Source organism: Manacus candei, unplaced genomic scaffold, assembly GCF_025592945.1.
Source record: "Manacus candei isolate 608988 ecotype Guabito, Panama unplaced genomic scaffold, ASM2559294v1 h1tg000017l, whole genome shotgun sequence".
In the NCBI taxonomy this organism is placed as follows: Eukaryota; Metazoa; Chordata; class Aves; order Passeriformes; family Pipridae; genus Manacus; species Manacus candei.
Genome location: NW_026138065.1, coordinates 1,651,849 through 1,675,466, shown reverse-complemented (window position 1 = coordinate 1,675,466; position 23,618 = coordinate 1,651,849). Strand labels below are relative to the sequence as shown.

Genomic DNA, 23,618 nt, shown 5'->3' with positions numbered 1-23,618 from the left:
ATAAAACAGAGCTCTGTTGCTCAACTTCATTTAAAAGTTGGACAATACATGACCAGTCTCATACCAGCAAAACTGCTTCTGTTTTTTCTTTCAAGTTTATCAGTCATAGGAGTGCTGCGGCAGATGGAGGAGTACCTCCACAAGGCTTTCCCTGAAGGACATTTTCATGCTTACACATCAGCTTCTGAATGGATTTTGGCACATTCTCAAAATGGAGTTTAATCAGGATACCAGGATGGGCCATTTATACCACAAAGTTTAAGCACCTAGATGAAGAGCTGAAGTTAGTGGGTAGTCTTCCTAAATTCCCTCTATAATTGATAGAGGCATAGAGAAAATAATGGAAAAGCAAGTTCAAAAGGAGGAGTTTAATGCAAGTGTACACTTTCCTCTTCCATTTAAGATATGGGGAACCTGTCCCTTGACTCCTGCACCTCTCTCCAGAACCAGAGGTCACCTAACTTCAGCTGCCCAGATGTCCTTCTAGGATAGCAAGGTTGATTTTCAGGGAAACGATCTGGACTTGTAGGGGTTAAAGAGGTGATAATCTATAGTACAGATCTCAAGAGCGCTACAGAAACAGTCATAAAACCCCAAACCCTCCAGAGCTTCTAAGCTGCACTTTTGAAAGGGGAGCACAATATTCCATAACCAACAGAACTCCTCATATTACTTCAGTAGACTCATCAAAATATGATAATGGAGGGGTAGAGACAGAATCAAAGCCACAGCTGACCATTTCTAATAAAAACATTGTCTACGTGGAGTCAGTCCATTGCAACCATTTTCCTTGGGAAAAGACTGCAAGAACTACTGAAGCCTGATATAAAATCAGAATTTTACTTACAAGAGATTTTACAGTAAGGTAAGCATCTCTAAGTCTCAGCCAGTATGAATGCAAAATTAGGCATCAGATTTCAAAGCAACGCATAGTTCAATGGCTCTTAACATCAAATGCAATTAGGAACACTTTAAATTTTTGTCAACTAAATTCCATGGTAATAAAACTAATGACTCCTGTTGGAAGGTCTTTTTGTCACAGTGGTGCTGTTGGGTGATGAAGCTTTTTTAACAGCTTGTTTACCTTGGCAGTACAGTTAAAAGGCTATTAGATAGTTGTACATTTTTCAAACAGGACGGCATTCCAGATCAGAACATGAAAACTTAAAAGAAATTTGTCAAACCTTTTAAGCTTCATGATTTTTTTCTCCTTTTTGTACTTGCTGGATGCTGTAAGCCTATTAGCATCTAAGCACGGAAGCCTTTGACCATTTCACTAAGGGAGGAAAAAATTTACTCTCTCCTCCAGATCCAGGCTAGCAAGTGAGCAAAACCAACTCAGAGTGAAACTTGTCAGTGAGATGAGGAATATCTGATAATTTGAGTTAAACACTTAATAGTTTGTCCTTTACATCCTGATGTACATTCTGTATTTATGGTCTGAATAATTTCCACATTTTAAAAAGACTGATGGTAAAAGGAAAAAGGGTTGAAGGGCTTCTGAGAAGCTAATAAGCTATTTTATTCATGTCCCAGATAGGAGGCCAGATGTTAAGTTCATACTTAACCTGCCCTGCTGACCCATCACCAAAATTCAACTCTTCCTCTCAAAAGGAAAACCATGAGTATTGCTTGAAATGCAGCTGTAAACTATTTCAGGTACCTCTTTCAGCTCACTGTGTTTGTGGCAGGAAACAGTAACCCACTCTGTGCCCTTCAGAAAGTGACCTTCTTTTTTTTTTTCAGAGTCAGGTGGGCCATCAGCAGTCATCTCCATCTCATCCAGTTGGTTCTCTTCTTCCTCAAAAACACAGCAACTGGTTTCTTTCAGCTGAAACCCTTGGATGAACAGCTGACATGCCTCCAAGTCAGCTTCCCACACTCTTTGGAGCAGCTGGCTCCCACAGCTGAAATAAAAGCCAAAAGAAAATAAAACTGCAGTTCAGGGAAAATAGTTGCTATTTCAAGTAACATTTGGGCTAACTGCTTATTATTAGACAGAAAAATAAAAACAACGAAAAAAAAAACAATGGTGCCTCAAATACCCCCACAGGGATAACAAATGCTATATCAAACTGAAAAGCAGTAAAATTATTGCCTTATTACAAAGCCAATGACATAAAACTACCTTTGTGCTAAGATGTTGTTTCCAACTGCTACATGTGACTTTCTCCTGTTCAGGGGACAGGTCCAGGGGTCTCGGCATCATAACCTGAGTTTCCTTCATGCTACCAGATATACTTTTAATCCAGTATCATCTCTCAGACATGTCTGTGCACATTACAAATACTGCTCCTGAGATTTGTCCAAGAGTTATATTCACCTGAAGTAAATGGGAATTCTATGCGCATAGATAGTTTTTCAGAACAAGACAATGAATGCTAACATCACACTGTTTGTAAGTGATGTGGTCACTTCTCCATTTAATACATATTGTCTCTAAGGAATCAAAAGATTAGTTTGCCTACTAAAACATAGCAGACCAGTGGCAGAGTCCAGGATGGGACTCAGAAGCAGTAATTCCCATGGCAATACGCACTGCCAGACAGATACAAATGCTAATATCTAATAACATTTCTAATAATATTTTTTTCACCATTCTTTTTCAAATTATATAATTTACTCTATGTATATAATTGTGAGCAATTTTAAGTGACTAAAAGAAGAAAAATAACCATTTGATTTTAACTTTTCTGACTAAATTAAATATCTTTTAACCAAAAGGAAGGATAAAGGAGCTGCACTGCTCACAATGAATTCAATAATCTAACAAAGGTACATTTTGAACTCCACAAATTTACACGATGCCAAGCTGTAAAAATCATACAGCAATATACAGATAATGAGAGCAAAATTAGGCTTCAGAAGCTGAGCTATTTGATCTGTGCTTAGAGTATGCATATATGTTTATTGAAGGCATAATGCAGCATGGGGTCCACAAACAGTCTCCCCCAAGGAGTTCAGAATATCACTAATTAGAAAGGGAAAAATTCTTCACTGGATTACACCTCTGTGTTCCATCCAGGTAGCATTTCACTTAGCAGGACAGAAAAATAAAATAACTCCCACTGTTTCTCTTCTTGTCAGTCACATCATCATGGTTACACAATCAAAACATTTCCCTGCAGACATACATAAGCCCATTTACTTGCCTTTTGAAAATGTTTGTTTGCAGCTTTATATGGTTTATTATTAAAGGCTAAAAAAATACCCTAGAGACCTAAATCACAATTTCCAATAGATAGCTTGTTTTGGCTATTTAATTTAATGAAAAGCACTATTGACAAAATTAGGCAGAGATGGTGATGTATGCCATATTCAGAGTGGAGAAGATGAACAGCATATGTAAAAGTACAGCATAATGGTGCCTAGGCTGCTATTATTCGGCCATGACTCAGCTCATCGGTCAACATGGTTTTGACTGTCTAAGTTTTACACACATTTTAGTACTCAGCAATTACTGAACACAAGGCTAACTGATGGCTTTTATTTGAAGGCCTTCTTTGTTTTACCATGGTATCTGTAAAACTCCGATTTATCTTGAGCTAAGATGTTATGCTGAACTTTTCAATTAAAATCAGTGAATGCACATACACTTGGATACTCCAAACATATCTAAGCCCAACCTATCTAAGCTTTTAGTCTGTATTTTGGAATTCAGTGCCGTGAAGCATTTTTCAAACACACTTTTTGAATGAAAATTACTTGAAAGCTGCAAATAGCTGACACACATACCAAATGATTACTAAAAATTATGCTGACCCCAGCATGAAAAAACTTTAGCTTTTACATCAGGTGTAAAACTAAACTATTGAATTCCAGAGTTTGGTTTATTCATGTTCAATCCACACTAAAAGTGCATTTGCAGTCTCCATGAAGCCTCCATTGCGGCTGTACTGAATATAGCGAGATTTTTCAGGTATGCAACTTTTCAAAATGATGGATCAAGTCTGGATCAGATTTCATATTATTCCTTTACTTACAAATATTTTATGATATATCAACCTCTAGGTTTTATACACCTGCTTCTTAAGACAACCCTTAAGTTTCAAACAAGCAACAACAGCTACGATACAGACGAAGATGTTCAAAGGAACACAGTGAACATGGCATGTTATTTACAAAGCAACAGTTTAATTAGTTACACAAGTAACTGATTATTCTAATTAGTGTCAAGCACTCTTAAGTAGCACAGTGGTATTGCATTTTAAGGATTTGGAGGAGGCCAATGAAACATGTCATTAGATATACAAGATCTCCATCCCTCCATAAAGGACTCATGTAAGAAAGACAACAGATGCTAGTAGAAGAACACCATGGGAAAGTAATGACACCAATGTTGTTTAACATCTGCAGATGAAAGTCAGTTTTTTGATACTAAAAAAAAAAAAAAAAAAAAGGACTGAGTAGGGGCTAAAAGATTGTGAGATTTTGAGCAGCCCTGATATTAGAGGCAAGTAGTTAGACTTGATGGGACAGAACAGAGGGAGTCAATGGAGAAAAACAAAGTGAAATGAACAAAAGACAGTAGTGCTGACTTTGAATGAATGAGAGCAGAGCAAGGGGCAAGACTGCTTTTGTCAAGTCATGGCCAGGGAAATGGATGTCGAACTAAGTGAGATGCAAGACTCAACATGAGTAATTTTTTAGCTATATGGATAGCTGTGACAGGTCTTATCTCAAGGATACTATGCAAAAAGAATCTACAAGAGCAGGCCTAAGCTGACTTGAAGAATGGCTGAGACATCCACAGCAACACAAAAGTACACAGTAGAAAGAATTCTGTATTAAGTCAAGTTGATGATGATGAAAGAGCTGTCAGAGAAACAGAGCTGTTTATGGACAGGAGGAAATGAATATGGAACAGAGAGATTTGTCCTTGAGTTCTCTTCATAAAGTGGCAATTGACATTGTAATTGCATGTGCCTTTACCAAGTTCCAAGTAGTTTTCTAGGAAGAACCATAAGAGATCAGAGGGTAAAAGGAAACTAGAGGATATCTTCAATCTACTTACGATGTTGGGTGAAATTCATGTCTAGAGACATATCCAGCAAGAATTCTCTCTCTCGAAGTCCAAAGAACATTGCTCCTTTGTCTTTTCACAAGATTCTGGGAGATGTCAGTGGGGGCTCTCTCTACGGCTCTCAGCACAGCATTATTCTAAAGCTATTTATAGTGCTAATTGGAACTACAAGAACATGACTTTTCTATTGAGGGCTCTGCATATATTCAAAAGGCACATTCAGTTCTTGAACATTATAGTCTAAATGAAAACATGCCCATGTAAAAATAGTCAAAAGATTTTATATTAAACCCTATTAAAAAAAAAAGGCCAAACCAAAACAAAAGAGAGTCTCCCAAAACATCCTCAAAAGCAAATTGCAATTGACATAGGAAGATGTCACTACTCATAAATCAATCTCATCACCTACAGTTTTCAGGAATGTCCCTTAGTGAGTGAATTGTTAAAAGTGGTTTATAACACCCTGAGGTCAACACTGTGTTGATAAGATGATGTTGCTTATTTTAAGAATGCACACGTTGAAAGCCAAGAGAATGAAACTGAAGCTAAAATACATAGTAAGACATCTGTTTAGAAACTGCATAATCAAAAACTAACTTAAGAGGTGAGATTACCCACCACTAAGAAGAGATACCCTAGACAACCTCCTTCCAACAGGTGAGCCACAATAAGATGTGGATTCAGGAAACCATGTACTTACCTTTTCCCAGTACTTGGCACATATATTAACTCTACATTCACTGACCCTAAAGGCAGTTTTCTCTGACAAAAAAAAAAAGTAAACAAAAAGCAACAAAAATAGTCCGGCAAAAGAACAGGGATTTTCATTATGGCAATTAAAATGACTGGAAAGTTTTGAGGCTTGGAGAAAAATCACAATGTGAATCAAAAGACTTTGTTCTATATGCCCATTCTTTATTGAACTATTGTACATACTAGGGAAAGTTTCTCTATATTTTGGTCACTCGCTTCTGTTTATATTTTGCACCACAGGGAAGGAATGAGGTCTTCTTACTGAACATTTAGTTGTGTCTTTGTTGCCTTTCTTAAGGCAACAGCCATGCAGTGAATAAGGAAGGCAAGCAAAAGAAAGTATCCAGTAATAATATTTAGAGGAAAGAAGGCAACCATATTGCTTTACTGTTAGCAGAAACCTACCGTTTTATTTGGTTTATCATATTAATGCACAGTCATGCATTAATAACCCTTCTTACATTTAACAAGTATTTACTACTTCAGGAATATGCTTTGCTTCTCTCCTTCATTAAAAAAAGAAAAAAAAAGGTTTCCAGCCTGATCAGTTCTTGCCCCTTCACCTTGGCTGTTATATTTTAAGATGTCTACAACCAATCTGTGGAACAAAACAAGGACTACAATGTGTGTATGTGTGATTCACATGAGGTTCTAAGGGGAAGGAGGCACATAACCTGGTTTTCCCCACCTGACTGGTGTGCAATGGTGTGCACTGATAAGGGCAAAGGTACAGCTAGGGCCCACCAGCTCACAGCTCTCAGCTGATAAACTTAAAAAAAGAGAAGAAAGAAGGTGTAGGAAAAAGGATAAAGAAAACCTGGACTTTGTCCAAACAGTAAAACACTTTTTTCCCTTGGCCTGCATACTAGAAAATCACCTTTCCTAAATATCTGAAATCAACCCTTTTTTTTTTTTTCCTTCTTGCAAGTCTCCCTAATCCTATAAACACCTTCAATATAACCTCAATTTCACAATTCAATTCCTTGCATTGTGTCTTTCCTCTCCATTTTCCTCAGGAGCTGAAAATCTCATGAATTGATTACATATGGTTCCAATCATGTGATTGTCCCCCAGTGAGGGAGACATTCTTCCTACTCCCTTATTTCAGAGCTCACTGATAACTCTTGTTTGCTGCTTAGCACTATTGTCGCACTTCTCCATGAGAAAACAAGACTTGCTCCCAGAAGGATACTCCACATATTCCCCTGTCAGATGACAACCCACTCTATCATCTACCTTGTAGACTAGCTAAAACTCCCAGGAAAAGTCTGAAGCTTGCAGTACTTTTCTCTGGCACAAGCAATTTGCTTCTCTGACCTTGCCTTCTCCCTTATAAAACATACAATAATATCTAGAAAACAACAAGTGGCTAACCCTCTTTAAATGTGATGTTTCACCTACTAGAGAATATTCTGAACCAGAATCACTAAAGATCAAGTAAGCAATCCTCACAATCCCCGTCTAGCTTCTAGACTTTTACGTCTTCAACACCTGAAAAATTTGCTCTGAGCTGACTTTTCTAATATCTATACTTTATAGCTACAGACAAGTTCTCTGTACAACAGTCCTATTCAAAAGACATCCAGTGCGCTCAGACAGGATATGACAGTGCAGCAAAGAGGTGTGGACACTACTTTCACACAGCTGAAAGAATGGGTGATAGCAGTGGCTTTGCTTTCTACAGCACCCCAGGATCAGAGGCAAATGTGCAGGAAGGGGCAAATTTGAGGAAAAAGATGAGCTGAGCCCCAAAACCAGCCCTCAGTGTAGTGGTTATGCCATCCACATCTCCTCAGGGATATAGCAGCACAGGGTACATCTAGAGGTGCAGTAGACAGAGCAACTGGAGCCAGGTATCCTGTGCCTTTGTTTTGTGATCCAACCTCTACAGTATTGCTACAGAACATCCACCACAATCTTTTAAGTGGTGTTGGGATTAGGAGCTCTCACTTGTTGGCTTTGTGAGCAAGAAGAAGAGCAATGCTTCAGTTGTCTCCTTGCTCACATCTGCCAAATTTCAGACAAGTCCTAGAGGAGAACCCCAAATACATTCAGACATCTGGTCATCTGAGATATTTAACACTAAGGTCACTCGGTCTAGTATAAATAACACTTAGAGAATGGAACTGAAGTGCAACAATATGTATGCCGGAAGGAAAAATGCCATGCTGAAACACAGCCACTCAAACACTGCACAGTCTCCTTCAGACTACTGCTGCCTGCTGCACAGATCCCGCTTCTATCACATCTCTCCTTGCCCATATCTGGACTTTCACTCCAGGAAAGGTGTATTTCTACAGGTCTGGCCACAGAGACAACCCTTACAGGTCTTTATGCTCCTTTCAGTTGAAAATTTAAGCCTTTTCTTCACTGCCTCCATTTTCTCCCCCTTTCTGTGCTGTTGCCCAGCAGCTAACACTGCCATTTTAGTCCTTGTGGTAGCTCCAGGTAGTGTCTTTAAAGACATTTTACACATACGCATAATGAGGCTACACCACCAATTCTATAAATTGTATAATTAAGAAAAAAAGGGTAAACACTTTCTATTATGATGGATTCTAGGATTCCTAAGGAATTTTCTTAGACCTTGCAAAAGCTATTAACCCTTCCAACTCAGTACATTATGTGATTTTGTGAATTTGAACTGCCTTCATAATACTTAAAAAATTCTTTCCCCTTAAGACATTCAGAATTTTTCATAGAAAGATGCTAATAACAACAAATAAGAAATATATTAATGTGAAAATACATGGCCCCTCACAGTGACCCCAGTAAACAGAAAAACATAAATATCTGACAGTATTTTCTGGCAAATGTTTTTTTTTAAAAATTAAGCTTATCAGCTACACTCATTGTCCACAATTTTTCCACTCAATAAAACATTACCTACTGTATCCAGCATACTGAAATATTAGCATCTGAACTGAAATCTAAAAACAGCCCTTTAAGAATTATTTCTCTTCCCCCTAAAAAAATCCTGATACAGCATCTTAAGGACAGAACTACCACCTTGTATTTTAAGTGAAATGTACATATTTTATGTCTGCTTTTTCTTTCCTGAAAGGCCTGTTCAAAACAAAGAGGAAGAACAATTTTTCTAGTGAAAACCAACAATGGCCATTTGATTAGTGTTATTAAAAAAACAAGATACCACACAATACCGAACAATATTTTTGTTGTTTTCTCTTCAATCCTCAAGCCATTTATTTTACCTGGAACAGAACTTTAATCATGGCCTGTCATCTTTCTAACAATATTCAATGTCATTGTGTTATACTTAAATTATCTCCACTGGAAACACAAAATGATAGACTGCTGAAGCTGATGGTTTTCACTTTGATTCTTAACATAGGGTGGATGCAAGAATGGGACCAATGTGTCAGATGCAGGAAATTCAGTAATTTACAAGGGAAGAAGGGAGGTATCTTGTAGTGAGAATTTACTATTCAATTTTGTCCCTGTATTTACTGTGCAGTTTATTTTCCTACACTACCTAATCTATAGTATAAAAATTTACTGCCTGCATTCAGGACTATTTATTTCTCTTTAAAAAAAGGAATGGTCCTCTGCCCCTATCTCCACTGAAACATTTATGATAAATAATCTATTCTAAGAGTAAAAAACTTAACTTTGATAGATGAGGAGAAAGTTACCCAGGAATTCTTCTTATTAAGCAGTCCACATAAAGCCAGCTTCTCAATCCTAGTTTGTCCTCCATCTCGTTCATAGTCTGATAAAACACATTCAAATTTGGTACTAACTCTGATAACCCAGTCTGCAACCTGCTTGCCTTTGGCTCCTGCAATAACAGAAAAGCCTCACATCGTCACTAATTTTGTCTGGATGGGAATACATGAAATGAGATATTTTTTCTGCATTATTTAATACTTGATCCCAAATCAGATTTAAAGGAGAGGCATGAATTAGGCCACAATTTTAGAAAACATGCATCTCAGGATCTACATATTCATCTTAGCTCAGTTCAGCTGAGCTGCTACACAAACCTCAATACTTTCCTAAGCTTGAACTCCACAAAGGATTCAACTTGTAGTGAATTCCACTGAAACTGAAGTAATTCAATGGCTTTCAAAGTCACAACCAGTTCCAATCCAAGAAAATACATTTGTTTCCAAAAGCATGCCACAGGAAGAAAGCACAACATTTGCACTGAGGCCACATTCTCAGCTGCCACAAATGTGCACTACAGTAATAGCAGCAAAGGCTATTCATACCAAGAGAAGAACGCGCTATCGCAAAGCAATTAGAATAATGAGCCTGATCTCTTATTGCTTATTACAGTCTCTGGTCACAAGTGTTAGGAAGCACATCGAAGGAATTTACAATTCCCCTATCATTTTTATTCACCTCTGCTTTCTGATATAAAATTCAACAGTTTATAATATATTTTTCTCTCTCTGAGATGATGAGAGATTTAGACTTTAAGTGTCCAGTGAATTCGGAATGTGAATCACTCTTTGTACTACTGATCAAACAGGAATTAAGTATACATAACAATTAAAAACAACAGGGTAAAGAATTGTCCTTTTTAGAAGAGATACAGTTGGGAGAGATGATATATTGTCATCATGTGGGAATGCACCTTGAAATTCAACTTTTGTAACCAGGAAGACACACCTGGAAAAATGAGTGTGTTGGCCAAATACTGATGTCAATAGCCACGTGCTTACAGAGTTCCTCTGAAACATCCAAGGGCACCTCTGCTGTAGTCATGCAGAGTCATCTAAGTTCAGGAGCCAAACCCTGTTCTGGATCAAAAAGAGCAAGGAAGGAAAGGCAAGGTCTACAGAGCTTCCCTGGCTGGACTCTGCTAGCTATAATGAATCCTGCATGGCTGCAGACAGTATATTTAAAATTGCTGAGGCCTGTGTATCTACCCAGATTAGCACTGTACACTCCCAGCAGTAAGTACATTAAGTAATGAGAGCTTCCGAATGCTAGTAGGAAAGACTGCCCCAGCTACATGCAAGATAGGGCCATCCTTCATCTTCATACTCATGCTATGCCGATGGCAATACTTTATTTATTTTCTACTTCTTTAATTATCATGATGTTTCTGTCTAATTGGCCAGCCAGGGCTTTGTGCAAAGTATCATCCAAAGACAGGATAGAAGAATTTAGGAGCACCGCTGGACAGCAAGCAGGTGATTGTCAGGCATCCATCCTCATCTCCCTTGATTGCTCTACACCCATTACTACTGTTGATGGCAATCCTGCTCAAGAGAGATGACAAAGCCTCTGAGAAATGCACAAATTAAGTTTGGATCTTGCCAAGTTCAGAAGGGAGCAGCTTTTTCTCACTACACATATTCACCTACAAGCAGCCACCCAGAGGACCTGGTAAGAGAGTAGAAGCTTAATATCATGGACTTAGAAGTGACAAACAGTTTTGCGTATCCCTCCCTCTCCTCACACAGTCATATCTTCACTGCTAAGACAGGTTGAGGTTTGCATGAAATCAGCTCACAGAAGAGCCAACAGCAGGGCAGAGCTGGGCAAGGCACAGGTGATGCTGAAGAGCAAAGAGAAGCACTTTGAAAAGTTTACAGTAATTTTTCTCAGTAAGACTGGGAAACATCTCATGAAATTACTGGAAACAGTCTGCTGCGTAAGTGGATATTTTTCATCAATTTCTCACTCAGTGCCTGGTTTTTAGACTGCCTCTCACCAGACCCTATGCTCTTACACTGCCGAACACCTGCCCGCTCATGGGAAGCAGTGAATTAACTCCTTATTTTGCTCTGCTTGCATGAGCAGCTTTTACTTTCCCTATTAAACTGTCTTATCTCAACCCACGAGTTTTCTCACTTTTACCCTTCCAATTGTCTCCCCAGTCCCATCGGTGAGGAAGCGAGCAAGTGGTTGTGTGGGGCTTGGTGGCTGGCTGGGGTTAGATCACAAGACTGTGACAGCAATGAATTTCAGCCGTGTTGTACTCTAGCTTTACAGGCATGATGGACCAGCACCAGAACAGTGCAGCGTAAGAAAAAGGCATACAGAAAAAAACCAAAATCCTAACAAAACACACAATTATTAACAAGCTACAGAGACTGTGAACTTTCATCACACTTCTTTTTTAAGTAAGGGCAATAGTTAATGTTTTTAGAAGGCCCAGCCTTGTCCTCTGATGATTTTTGCTATGCTAAGAATAAAATGAATGGAAGACAAAGAGCCTGGAGGGAAGGAGGGGAGGTGGGCAAGCTTTTCCCTGAATAAGCAGTAAAATCCTCTGTCACCTTTTCTTTGACAATGCTGCACACTAACTACTGAAGCTAATTCAGTAACTTGGAAAAAGCCCTGGATGAAACCTGAATTAATATGGACAGGGAGTTAGTAAAAGCTGTTCAACCATGTGCTTTGCTTTTTCTAAAGCTCTGAGGCACTGGAAAGTGGCCTCAAATCTGACCTTTTTTTTTTCCCCCCTCTAAAAAGATCTAGTTTCAATGCTGAGAATAGCTGAAAAGAACAGAGTTTTCTGCTACTTCTCATAAAACTATATACTCATGTGCCACAGTTCCCCTACCTCCCAATTAAAAATCAGTATTTGTGACCTGGTGTCTCCAAACAGGCAAAAAGCCAAAAAAAAAAAAAAAAGTAAAAAAAAGACAATAACAATTTCTATGTTTTTAATTCTTATGCCCTTCTTCACTTTTTACCATCTCATATATAAGCCAAATAGTCATCAAAAAATGTACAGTGCACAAAATACACCACATTCCATTGGTGCACTACTAATTGTTTGCTAGGACTTAAAGTGGAAAAGTGAATTTTATGGTATGTCCCCTTCTCCCACACTGCTGTTGGACCAAAAAGCCTCCCTATCTCATCCCGCCCTTTTTGCAAAAATCTCCCTCTAAATCTTAAACCAGCAGATGGTTCTTCAGGAATTTAAACAAAATTCTCCTTCCTTTGTAGCAAGAATTCATTTTATCACTGCAAATTCTGAACACTTTTGCCACTGCCACAAAAGACATGGTGTGTTTCATCAATGCTATTATATCCTATCTCATGGAGACCACAGAGAGAAGCAGTAGGGCTTTTTTTTTTTTTTGGTTGGTTGGTTTTTGTTTAATTTTGGGGTTTTTTTAGTATATTTTCTCACTTGGTGGAAGAAGCAGATTGCATTCTTTGCCCTCCTCCATTTTTACTGCTTGTGCAATGTGCATTTCATGGGTATAAATATTAGTTCTGCCAGTGCTGAAAACACAATTTACAGGCCGGGAATCAAGAGCTTCATCCTGGCATGAGGCATGAATTTATCAAAGGATCTCCACTAGCACATGGCACCGGATAACACCGAAGATAAAATGCACATTATGCTGTAGAAACATGATTACAAACTCTAATCTCCTGCACTTCTAGAGATGATTTTCCTTTTCACCTCCTGTGGGCATTACCTACACTTTCCACAACCAGAAACAAAAGGAAGAGTGAAGATTTTCCCCTTTTCTTCCAGACTCAGTTAATCCAGGCTAATCCATTTCTGTAAAGCAATACCATCAAATTTCTCCCGACATTATTTACATTTACTAAGAGTTTCCAAGATACTACTCTGCCAGGACACTGCAAACATTTTCAAGTAAGTGATTGTGAAGACAATAAGAATATTTAAAGAGAATCTGCACTGTGGTTTGAAAAGTAACCTGATATGTTCTAAAGGTGAGAACAGGTTTTCTGCAAAGCTAGTATTTTATTATATTTGTATTATCCAACTTCCCCCACCTCCATGATATACAAAGGAGATATGCAAAAATAGGTGTCCTATGGAACAAAGTTGGAAAAAAACAAAGGTAAGAATAAAACACACAAAACAGAAATGAGACAACTCCAGTGAAGGAAGACAGAGGAGCCACAGTAAAGGAAAAAGCAGGAAGAGAATCAGAAAGCCCTTTTTCTCATATTGTTAACTTCAAGATAGAGTAATTAAAGAACAGCAAATGAAAAAGTACACAAACATTTAAAGCAGAGGGGGAAAACAGAGCAAGAAAGAATACTTAAGTTTTTCTTCTTTGTTAACTGGATTCATCACTGTGAAAATGAAGTTTCCAGAACTATTAAAAAAAAAAGGAGATGCATCTCCCAAATAAGTCTGGGTCAATATAGAAACCAAAAAAATCACCTGTAATTTATTAACTAGCACACTTAGCCGTTTGCTTTTCATTATTCACAGCTCCTTTTATTCACGAGTATTTTGAACAAGTTAACTTCCCTTACTACAATACCAAAAGATCACTGGGATCTTGCCGAATTTCCCCTCCTCTACAGAAATCTCTTTAAAATGCTACTTTATTCACAAGTTCCTATGTTCTTGTTACCAGTTACATGGCTGAAGTGATAATCCCTCAATTCATGGTATCACAGCTTTTCCACAGCAAAGTGGAGTTGCTGTTCTCAGGCTGGAAAAGAATATCAGGAAAACATGAGCCTCTAAGAAAAAATAATCCTATTTTCATAACATCATCTCTCACATAAACTGAAAAATAAGGTAACTGAAACAATGTGAATGTCCTCACAACAAGGAGAACCGATTCTCCAAAGTAAAATGTTTGATCGGTCCCATGAGGGTTTGGCGACACCGCAGTGTTTTTTCAACATTACTGAAACCCAAGTTATTTGGTGGTGGTGGTGTTTGAAGGTTTTTTGAGTACCCAATCAGTATGATAAAACTACTCATTGTGTTCAAGGCAGACTATTTTACTCTAAAGAACAGCAAACCACGGTTTAGGCAGAATGCCTTCAGATGTCAGAGAAGTGTACAAAGATTTATTCCAAATTTACAAATCTGGCAAGTTATGTACCATACTCACTTTCAGCAGCATAAGTTTCTATGTTCCCAATTTTCAGTACTTAGGTTAATCACACCAGGCCTAGTCCTGCAGTGCTTTTTTGAAAGGGCAGGCAACACAAGTGATTTCACTGCCATCCAAGGGCATTTCTTCAGGGAGATAAGAACCATTCATAAATAACAGCTCGAAGTCATGAGCAAACAACACATTTGGGGAAACTACCCCTATATAATCAATGTTACATTATAAGAAAGAAATATTCCATACAGACAGGAACAGTAGAGAAAGAGAATTATGCATCTGCAAGGACACGCAGTTCTTTCTATGTGTTCTAAGGCCACTAAGACCGTCAGCAGTGTGAAATATTGTCCTTTCAGTGTGCAGTGTCCCTATTCAGAGCATTCATACTCAGCTCAGCACACAAAAACATTTCTGAAACTTAGTATGTTATAAAGGAGACTTGTGGTATGTAAGCTAAAAGAATGAATAATAAGGGAAGAGAATAGCTTTTAAGACTGTTTATTTCCATCTAAACTGGAATGTGATATTGTGGCATTTAATCCTGACTTGTCCTCTTAGGGCATGGGACCCTCAGAACATCAGATATCTTGTCTGAAGGGACAGATCTCAGCAAGGATGACATTTTCAAATGCATTAAAAACACTGCCTGCATGAGAAAACATTGTTTCTGATAGAGAATGCATGCATGCCATAGCAGTCTGAGCAGCCAGGTTGCAGCCACATTTCTTCTGAACTAATCAAGTAACATTTGACTGAAACCCTTAAAAAAACCAAACTTACAGATGAAATCAGGTAGGGCTTGATTTCTGCTTCTTCAGTAGATGCAAGCTGTCCTAACCACACACAATCACCTTCACACCTCAGTGAACAAGGAACCATGAAGATGAGCACAACTTGTATCAGAGTAAGACTCTATGTAATTTTCCATACTGTGTACCCATGAATTAAAAAAAGGCACCCCCCCAAAAAAAGAACCCAACACAAAGAGCGAAAGACAGTCAATTAAAGAAGAAAGGTTTTGCACACATTTGCAAAGTTACCAGGTGCTTTATCATTCAATAATGGCAAAGTACAGTCATTGCAGTATTGCATCTTACTATATTTATCTGTTTCCCCTTTCGTGCAGAATAGCGCAGAAAATAGCACAATAAAATACCTTTGTGTAATTGTCACCAGTTATTTTGGAATGATATTATTCTCCCAAAATAATTTCATGATTTCTATCTGGGAATTAGGAAAAGGCACTTAAAAGCCCTGATTTTGTGATGAATGGAAGTCACAGCATAATCTTTTGAGGCCCATAGAACAGTGCAATCACATTAAATTCCCTCAGTTCAAGAAATGTCATCTTTACATCAGCTGGTATAAAAAAATTGTTTCCAGCCTGAGGCAGTTATGATAAGGGATTTAGAAATCATCACCATGTGGGCCATGAGATATAAAGGAATGCATCAACGCATATAAAGTGTCTGCTGCTCACAATTTCAGAGCTAATGTTCTCACAGCTGTGTATGACTTAAGACCAGCTGGGAAGAAGAAAGGGACTAAGTGAGTCACTAGTATTTTGTCTAACCTGCATTTAACACTCCAGCAGCAGAACTGCTGGTAAGCAAAATAAGATCAGATCATTATCCAGCAAGGGATGGGGCTGTATGGTCTCTTGGAAGCACAATAGAAAACACATAGTCTTGGGGGGAGGCAGGCAAAGATGGCATTTCAGTCCTATCTGTGCACTCCTAAGGTTTTACCAGCAGCTGAAACAGCCCTCAGTGAAACTGAGGTGGGTCATGGGTTACACAAAATTACCACAGGCCATCTGGCACTCCCGAGCACACCTGCGCTGCTGCATGTACAAGAGGCAAAAGCTTTCAGAAAGCCTTACTCAGCAGCCTTAGCAGTTCTCCTATGGCAGGCATCAGAGTTTCTATAACATGACATACAGGGCACTAACGTTCAAGATGAAATCTTACCCTTACAGAAGGTAAGGGTCTGTAGATGACCAAAAAGGGGCTTTGTCATGAAAATGCTAAATATTTGCAAGCTTGTGCTTGTAGGCTTGGCTACCACAGACTGCTCTTCAACAGCACAGCATCAGACTTCAAACAGAGCTCTGAGTGGGTGCAGGAGGCTAACAAGCTCCAGCTGGATGCAGGAACCTCACCTCACTGCAGAAAATCATTGCAGTCTTGAGAAAGGTTTAAACGCCTAATTGTTTAATTAGCAATGAAGGCAGCTCCTTCTGGGGTTTCTTCAGCCTCAGGGTGCAGTGCTCCATGATAGGTCTTGCTCTTGCATTCTGAGTGCCTGCAGAAGGACAGACGATAGTCCCAAGATCTTTGGTCTCTCCCGATGTTTTATTTGCTCTCTGCATTTTCCCCTCAAGAGGTATTTTCACTTGTGAGATGCTCCTTCACTATATATCATATTTAACAATAATTGCTTAGGCCATGGATCAGGCATAACGTTTCATGTTAGCATACAATGCCACTCAGGAAATATATTGTATGCCAAATAAAACCAGTTCTTAGGGCAAATATCAAATAATTTACAGCATACCAAAAAAAAAAATTATCTTCAGGTGACACTCTCTTCTAACAATTTCACCACGTTTATTCCATCTGCTTAAGAGGGCAAACTTTCACAGATTATCAGTTTCTAATAAGTTTCACAGAGGCAGTGAATTCCAAATATGTTTCTATAGATATATAGCAGATGGATACTTGAAAAATAAAAGTATTGTTATTTCATCATAAATCTCATTAAGCTCATTTGCACCATTAATTTAACCTTAGTTGTCTTTGGTATAGAGAAATCTAAAGGAAGACTTCTACTTTTCCTCTACTACTACAAGAAGAGCACAGCAGGGTCTCCAAAGGAAAGACTGAGCTGAAACAAGTCATTTTAGTGCATGTTTCAGTAGTGTAACTGAATTCCTGTTTTTGCACAGCACTTTATAAGATAAACACATTTACTGTAGAACATTTACCAGCATCTGCAAGGGCAAGGGTCTGAAAGATTTTAAAAAAAATTTATCTTGTTCTACATATTTGTTTTCATTTCTCCAGCTATCACATACAGTTCTTACACAGATCAATCTTTCTCACAACCCCGTCTGCAATGGAAGGGAACCAAACTAAAGCTAGGACAGAGATTTAATGAGATACAGGGTGCATGTAAAATGTGACAGATGCACAATGGCTTATGTCACATGACCTACATTGACATACATAAGAGCTAGCAAATAACTCAGATGATGATGACTTTTCATGCAGAAATATATATCAAAGGTTTCTTCTTCATTTAAAGGACAGGCAATTTTATTGCTATCTTCAAAAACAAGTGAATACTTTCAAACCCAAGTCTGGACTTGGACTCCCACATCTAAACAAACATAACTTAATACTTTCTCTCCATTAACATCAATTTTAAAGGTGTTTATTGTACCCCACACATTTTTCAATATCTGGCCACTTTTATCTAAGTATTGATTTAGGAGACACCATTTAATCACAGAATCCTAACCCAAATCTCCTTTTACAGCTTTATAGCACTCTTTTGAATGCACAATTCATGACTGTCAATCATTTACATGACTTAAGCTCACTTATGGTAGAACTTGATGGTTCTTAAAAAGAGTTGCTGACGGTTGAAGCCGACTTTACTCATGGTAATGATATAAAGCAGAGCCTTCACTTGGTGTGGAAAGAAGCAAGATGAAAAAAATACACTTTGCATGAAAGAACACAGGTCCCACAAGAAGATGTGCAGTTGAATTTTTATGAGCTAAGTCAGACTACTATGGTAAACTTCTCCTGTACACTCCCTCTTAAATGGCTCAAGTGATGGGCTGAAGTTATCTAAGCAAAACTTCTTGCACTTCAAATACTTATACAGACAAATGTCTCTGCTGAACACACTTTCATTATCCTAACTCTTGACTACTTTTGCACATCTCCTGTTTACTAACAAAAGGTAAGCAGTTTGCAAGGGCTACCTTGGAAGCGATGGCAATGTTATTTACATTCTCAAAAGAGCAGCTAGTGATTTAATGTATAAACTTGAGGAGTGGCTTGATATATACTGGTAACTGGGAAAGAGACAGCCAGCAGCATTACAAAACATACTATTTATTTATTCTTTTCATGAAGGATACTGTCCTCAACAACTGTCAATCCACTGCTCAGAATATAACCTCTATTTTAAAAGGAAAAAACAATGCCAAGTAATCTGTGGACTTAGTGGGTGTTTTGCCTTCTTTGGAGTGAAACCAGTAGATACTGAACATATTTCATTTTTTTGTCAATGCGTATTTTCCCTTTTTTTTTCCTTTAGGTACAAGGCTATCAGAAGAGTAGTACTCCTAATCAAACATATTCTATAAGCTACTTGACAGCATGTATTTTGTAGGCTGCAGTCAAAAGCATTGCATTTGTTTTAAAAACCAGAAAACAAACAAGCAAACAAAAAAAACAAACAAAAAACCAAAACCAAAAAACCACAAAACACCCACACCAAAAACCCCACCTTTCCAAAACATACTCCAGTGAATAAGCTAGGTTCCCTCTCCCTTCACCAACCCAGAAAAAAAAAAAATCACAAAATAAGCAAAAGAGAAAAGAAGGGGAGAGGGGGAGGGGGGAAATTAACTGATAATATTGACTTTTTTAAACTCAAATCTTCATTAAAGCTGTTTTGGTCTGAGTTTTCTTCATTAATTTTCTTCTGTTGCAAAAGTGGTCAAAAATTACATTTCTAAGAGTTTTACTTTACTCTGAAGCTCTATTTTAAATTGAAGTGTTCTGAATCTAGGTTGTTTCTATTTGAAACATTACCTAGCAAAATGATATGTTTCATCTGGAGAAAAGCTCTAGAAGCTTATTTGAATTCATGCTACCCAGAGTTGATCCTCTTTGGGTTTCAAGAGCAACCCCAAAGGTGCGTTCATGAGCCAGATGCAAATTCTACTGCTGTCTAAAATGTAAACTTAAAACTTACACCTTAAATTTTCCTTAGGGACTCTTTATTTAGTTTATGATATATATAAAGGAGTAATCTGAGCATCTATATGAAGGCCAGAAAAAGAGAAAGACTCTCAAGTTTCTTCTCTACACCGGAGGAGGGGGGCACAGGGGATGAGGAAGCCTCTCTGGCTCTTGCTTAGTTGTTTGGTGTTTTTTTTATTCAAGCTGTAAAGCAGGTGTACTTAATTACTTAAAGACCAAGAAACCTTTTAAAACCAAATATCTAAACCACCTTATTAGCATAAATATATTTTTCAAGACATAGTATCTTAGAGACTTCTTTGTGATAAAAACATTACAGATTTTCTCTTTCCACCAATATTAAAATAAATTCGTAGTCCTTAATTACTTAAGATGAACTATTTTTAGACTAATACCATTTGCACATGTTGAAAAACACGTTCAGAACTGAATCTTCACCATCTGGAACCTTGGCCAACACTGTGCTGAGTTTTTTGGAGGAGTATTTTGTTGGGTTTATTTGCTGAGTTTTAGCAGGGTTTTGCTGGGGGGGGGAAGTGGTTTTTCTGGGGGGAGGTTGGTTCGTTAGTTGCTTTTTTTCTTTTTTTTTTTATTCTTAAGTTTGGAAGGGGAATTTTAGAATCTTGGCAACATCACAACAGTCTGTTAGAGAAGCTGACAGCAAGCTCTTAAGAGCATGTTCAGTGCAGCAGTATAGATGCATTTGTATCCTCAGAAAAGGCAGGGAAGAACATTTACCTCAACAGCAAAATTTTGAAGCATGTAACCAGCTGCAATAGAGAACCTGGACTAAAACGAGCCCAGGTCTGTGTGGTACAGAGGAAGTCAACCCTTGCACAAAAAAGCAACAAAATACATTATAATACTTGACAATTCTTAAAGCTGCTAAGAATTGGTCAACTACTGTTTTAAACTACTGTTTGGAGGCATTAAAAAAAATGCCTCCAAAATATAAAGCAGTGCCAAAAAGAAGGTTTAGCTTTTAATCCTTTCCCTGAAATGATAGTCCCCAAAGAAGCAGGATGAATGCCAGTAGTTCAGCATGCAAATTTCTCCCACAAATAGAAGAAGAGAAGAAAAAAGCATGCTGCAAGCTCATTAACAACACCTATCAAGACACATAAAAAGGTGCTGCAATTTAAGAGACTGATGCAGAAAAGTCAAGATAGACAACTCAAAACTACAATCATCCCCCATAACTAAATTTAAAAAAATCAAAACTGCAAATTCTATCTGATAAGTCCCTGGAAGAAGAAAAAAAAATATATACAGATTCTCCAACTATTTAGCACTTAAATAGAAATTTACATCCTTCTGGGAGCCTGATATGTCGATTAAATCCATACAGCCTAGAAGCATCAAAACATGTCACAGAATTTACTGAGTTGGAAGGGACCCAAAATGATCAAGTCCAACCCTTAGGCCTGCACAGGACCATCCCCAAGAGTTACACCATGTACCTTAGAGTATTATCCAAACTAAATAAAGAATATTGTTTTCCAAAAGACAATGCACTGAAAGTCCTTAAGACTTGTCTTAAACTTATGGATTGGAGTATAAATGTTATTAAGGCAGCACACAGACACACAGCTTGATCTTCCATCATTTTTTGTTCAGTTTTGTATTACTTTCAAATTTAAGAGTTGAGCCAAATAAATACTTCTATATTCACAAGTATGAGTGAGTAAAAAAAAATATATATAACCCTCTCTTTATCAATACAACAAAAAAACAGTGAGGGCAACACTTAATTAATTATACCTGCTTAGTAGTGGAAATGGAAGCGGTGCTAATTTGGTGAGTTGCATTTTATTAAGGCTCAAGCTCCAATGACTATGTATGAAAGCCTTTTTCAATTAAAATAGAGTTGTTCAGGGCAAAGTTCACGAATGCAGAAGATTCCATTAGAACAGCACTGTAATATTTGCTGATCATATTTAAGGAAAAGCCTTAAGTTGGAGGGGGTCACATAGAGCCCCCTTCATGCAGCAAGAGAAGGAAATATAAATGTTAGCATTTGTTTTTAAAAAAAACCCAAAGCCATAAACATATGTAAATTCTGCATTGGGATTCAGTTCTTAAAATATCTCTATTGTTGTCTTGGTTTCTATTTGCTTTCCACAAGACCCCAAATTGGCATTATTTCAGAACTGTTAGATAGAGTGCCTTTACTTGTTAAAGATGCCCAGAGTTCTGGTTAAGGACTCGGCCCTGCTCAGAATTGGTTTTGAATAGTAACAAAGGGGTGATTTTTCAACCAGTTGTCACATCCCTAAAACTTGGGGGTTTCTGGGTGCTTAAGAGATCACACTTCTGGTTACAAGACCTGCAGGTAAAGCTGGAGTGAGACACCATAACCCCACGCACGGAGCTCATTCTCTGGCTGTACCACCACCATTCCAGGGCAGTCCTGTGCACTGAACAGTGATTCTTTTACCTGCACCCATTGCCAGGCTGGCAGAAAAGCTGCTGAACATGATCATGAAGAGAGATCTTAACACTTGTGGAATTTCCTACTTTGAACTATTTTTGGTATTATTCTAATGCAAATTCCCTAACACTTTTATGCATATCAATGCTGCATTAACAAGCATTTTTAAGATTTCAAAGTTTTCCATTATATCATCCTTACCTATGTAGTTTATCCTCTAGAATCTCCATGTACTTCTCAGCATTTTCTTTTACACTGGTCACTACAAAATAAAGGTCAGAGTTAGGTAATGGTATAACTGCACAGTTTTGTGGGGGCTTTCTTTTTTTTTTTAAACCAACTCAACTCTTACCCACATATTTTACATATATCAGTCAGGAATAAGAATTCCATTAATCTTTTTCACATTCAAATTACAGTGTGGGTGTCTTCTCCCTTTTTTCTTGAAAGTCTATTGTATCTCTATTACAGTAATATATCTAGCAATGAATGCATTAACCTCTTGGTTGTGCCAGAAAAATGGTAGGACTAACAAAGGCATAGTTTGTGGAAGTTTCCTCTTGACAAAAAAAAAAAACCAAACAAAATCATCCCCACAAAAAAAGAAACAGCACCCACACAACTAGGTCCTCCCCTTTACCTTTAGGAGAAGGAAGCAAGCCTAATGCATGCATAATACTTCTTTAAAATGTTATGAATCTTGTATCAAACTTTTTCTGATAAAACCAAAAAGGTTTTATTAGAAAAGAAATACCACTCAAGACCATTATGAAATTTAGGTTGTGCTTTTTTGTGGTTTGGTGTTTGGGGGGGTGGTTTGTGTATTTGTTTTTAAAGTTCAGACCTAGACATTGCCTGAAAGAGTCCCTACAGCTTTTTCACCCAGAAGAAACTCCAACAGACCATAACACACAACAATAAAGCCATTCCTTTGGATGACCATTGGTACTTATCAATGGTACAAATGGGGAAAAGGTAAACCTCCTCCAGGAAAATGGAGGCTTTTAGATAATAACCATTTTCACACTATAACTTTTCCCCCCTCCCTAACAGCTGCTTGCCAACTTCAAGTCTAGTAGGACTGTAAATCAGGCAGTCTCTATTATAAAGTCTTAACTCATTGTACATCAATTAAATATATATTTTACATGAATATACATCCTATGGAGCATCACTGTTTTTACAGGCAAAACTTGTGATATGGATCATGTACCCTGTGAATTTACCCACTCATCTCCCCCATCTTCCCCACAATACAGTGCCATTGAGCACAGCTTACACATATCAAGTGCTTCACATATTTCTCACTTTTCCCTTTTGTGTTTGTTTAGTGGGGTTTTTTTCTTGAAAAAGTAGAATGTCACATGCACTAAAGCTGAACCTCAAAACTCAGCATTAATCAAATCAGGTGTGCTAAAGTTTAGTTCACACACACACACACACACACACACAGGAGTTCACTGAGGTCATGCCATTAGCAGCAGGTATGAGGGTCAATGTAATATCGACTATCTGCCGAAGGTGGTGTTCACCTTGTCACACAGCAGTCACACATCACTGAAGCACTCTGCATCCCAATAGCA

The 23,618-nt window shown here is 37.9% G+C and overlaps 1 protein-coding gene across 1 annotated transcript in view; it reads right to left on the bottom strand.

Moving 5' to 3' along the window:
* The window catches only part of DISC1 (DISC1 scaffold protein), a 189,251-nt gene that overhangs the window by 20,337 nt on the left and 145,296 nt on the right, over positions 1–23,618 (bottom strand). Inside the window, exons 11-12 of the mRNA XM_051783465.1 lie at positions 22,237–22,297; positions 1,664–1,907 (exon numbers count right to left, since the gene is read on the bottom strand). Coding sequence (XP_051639425.1) covers positions 1,664–1,907; positions 22,237–22,297 — 305 coding nt within the window. The remainder of the gene's footprint in view (positions 1–1,663; positions 1,908–22,236; positions 22,298–23,618) is intronic.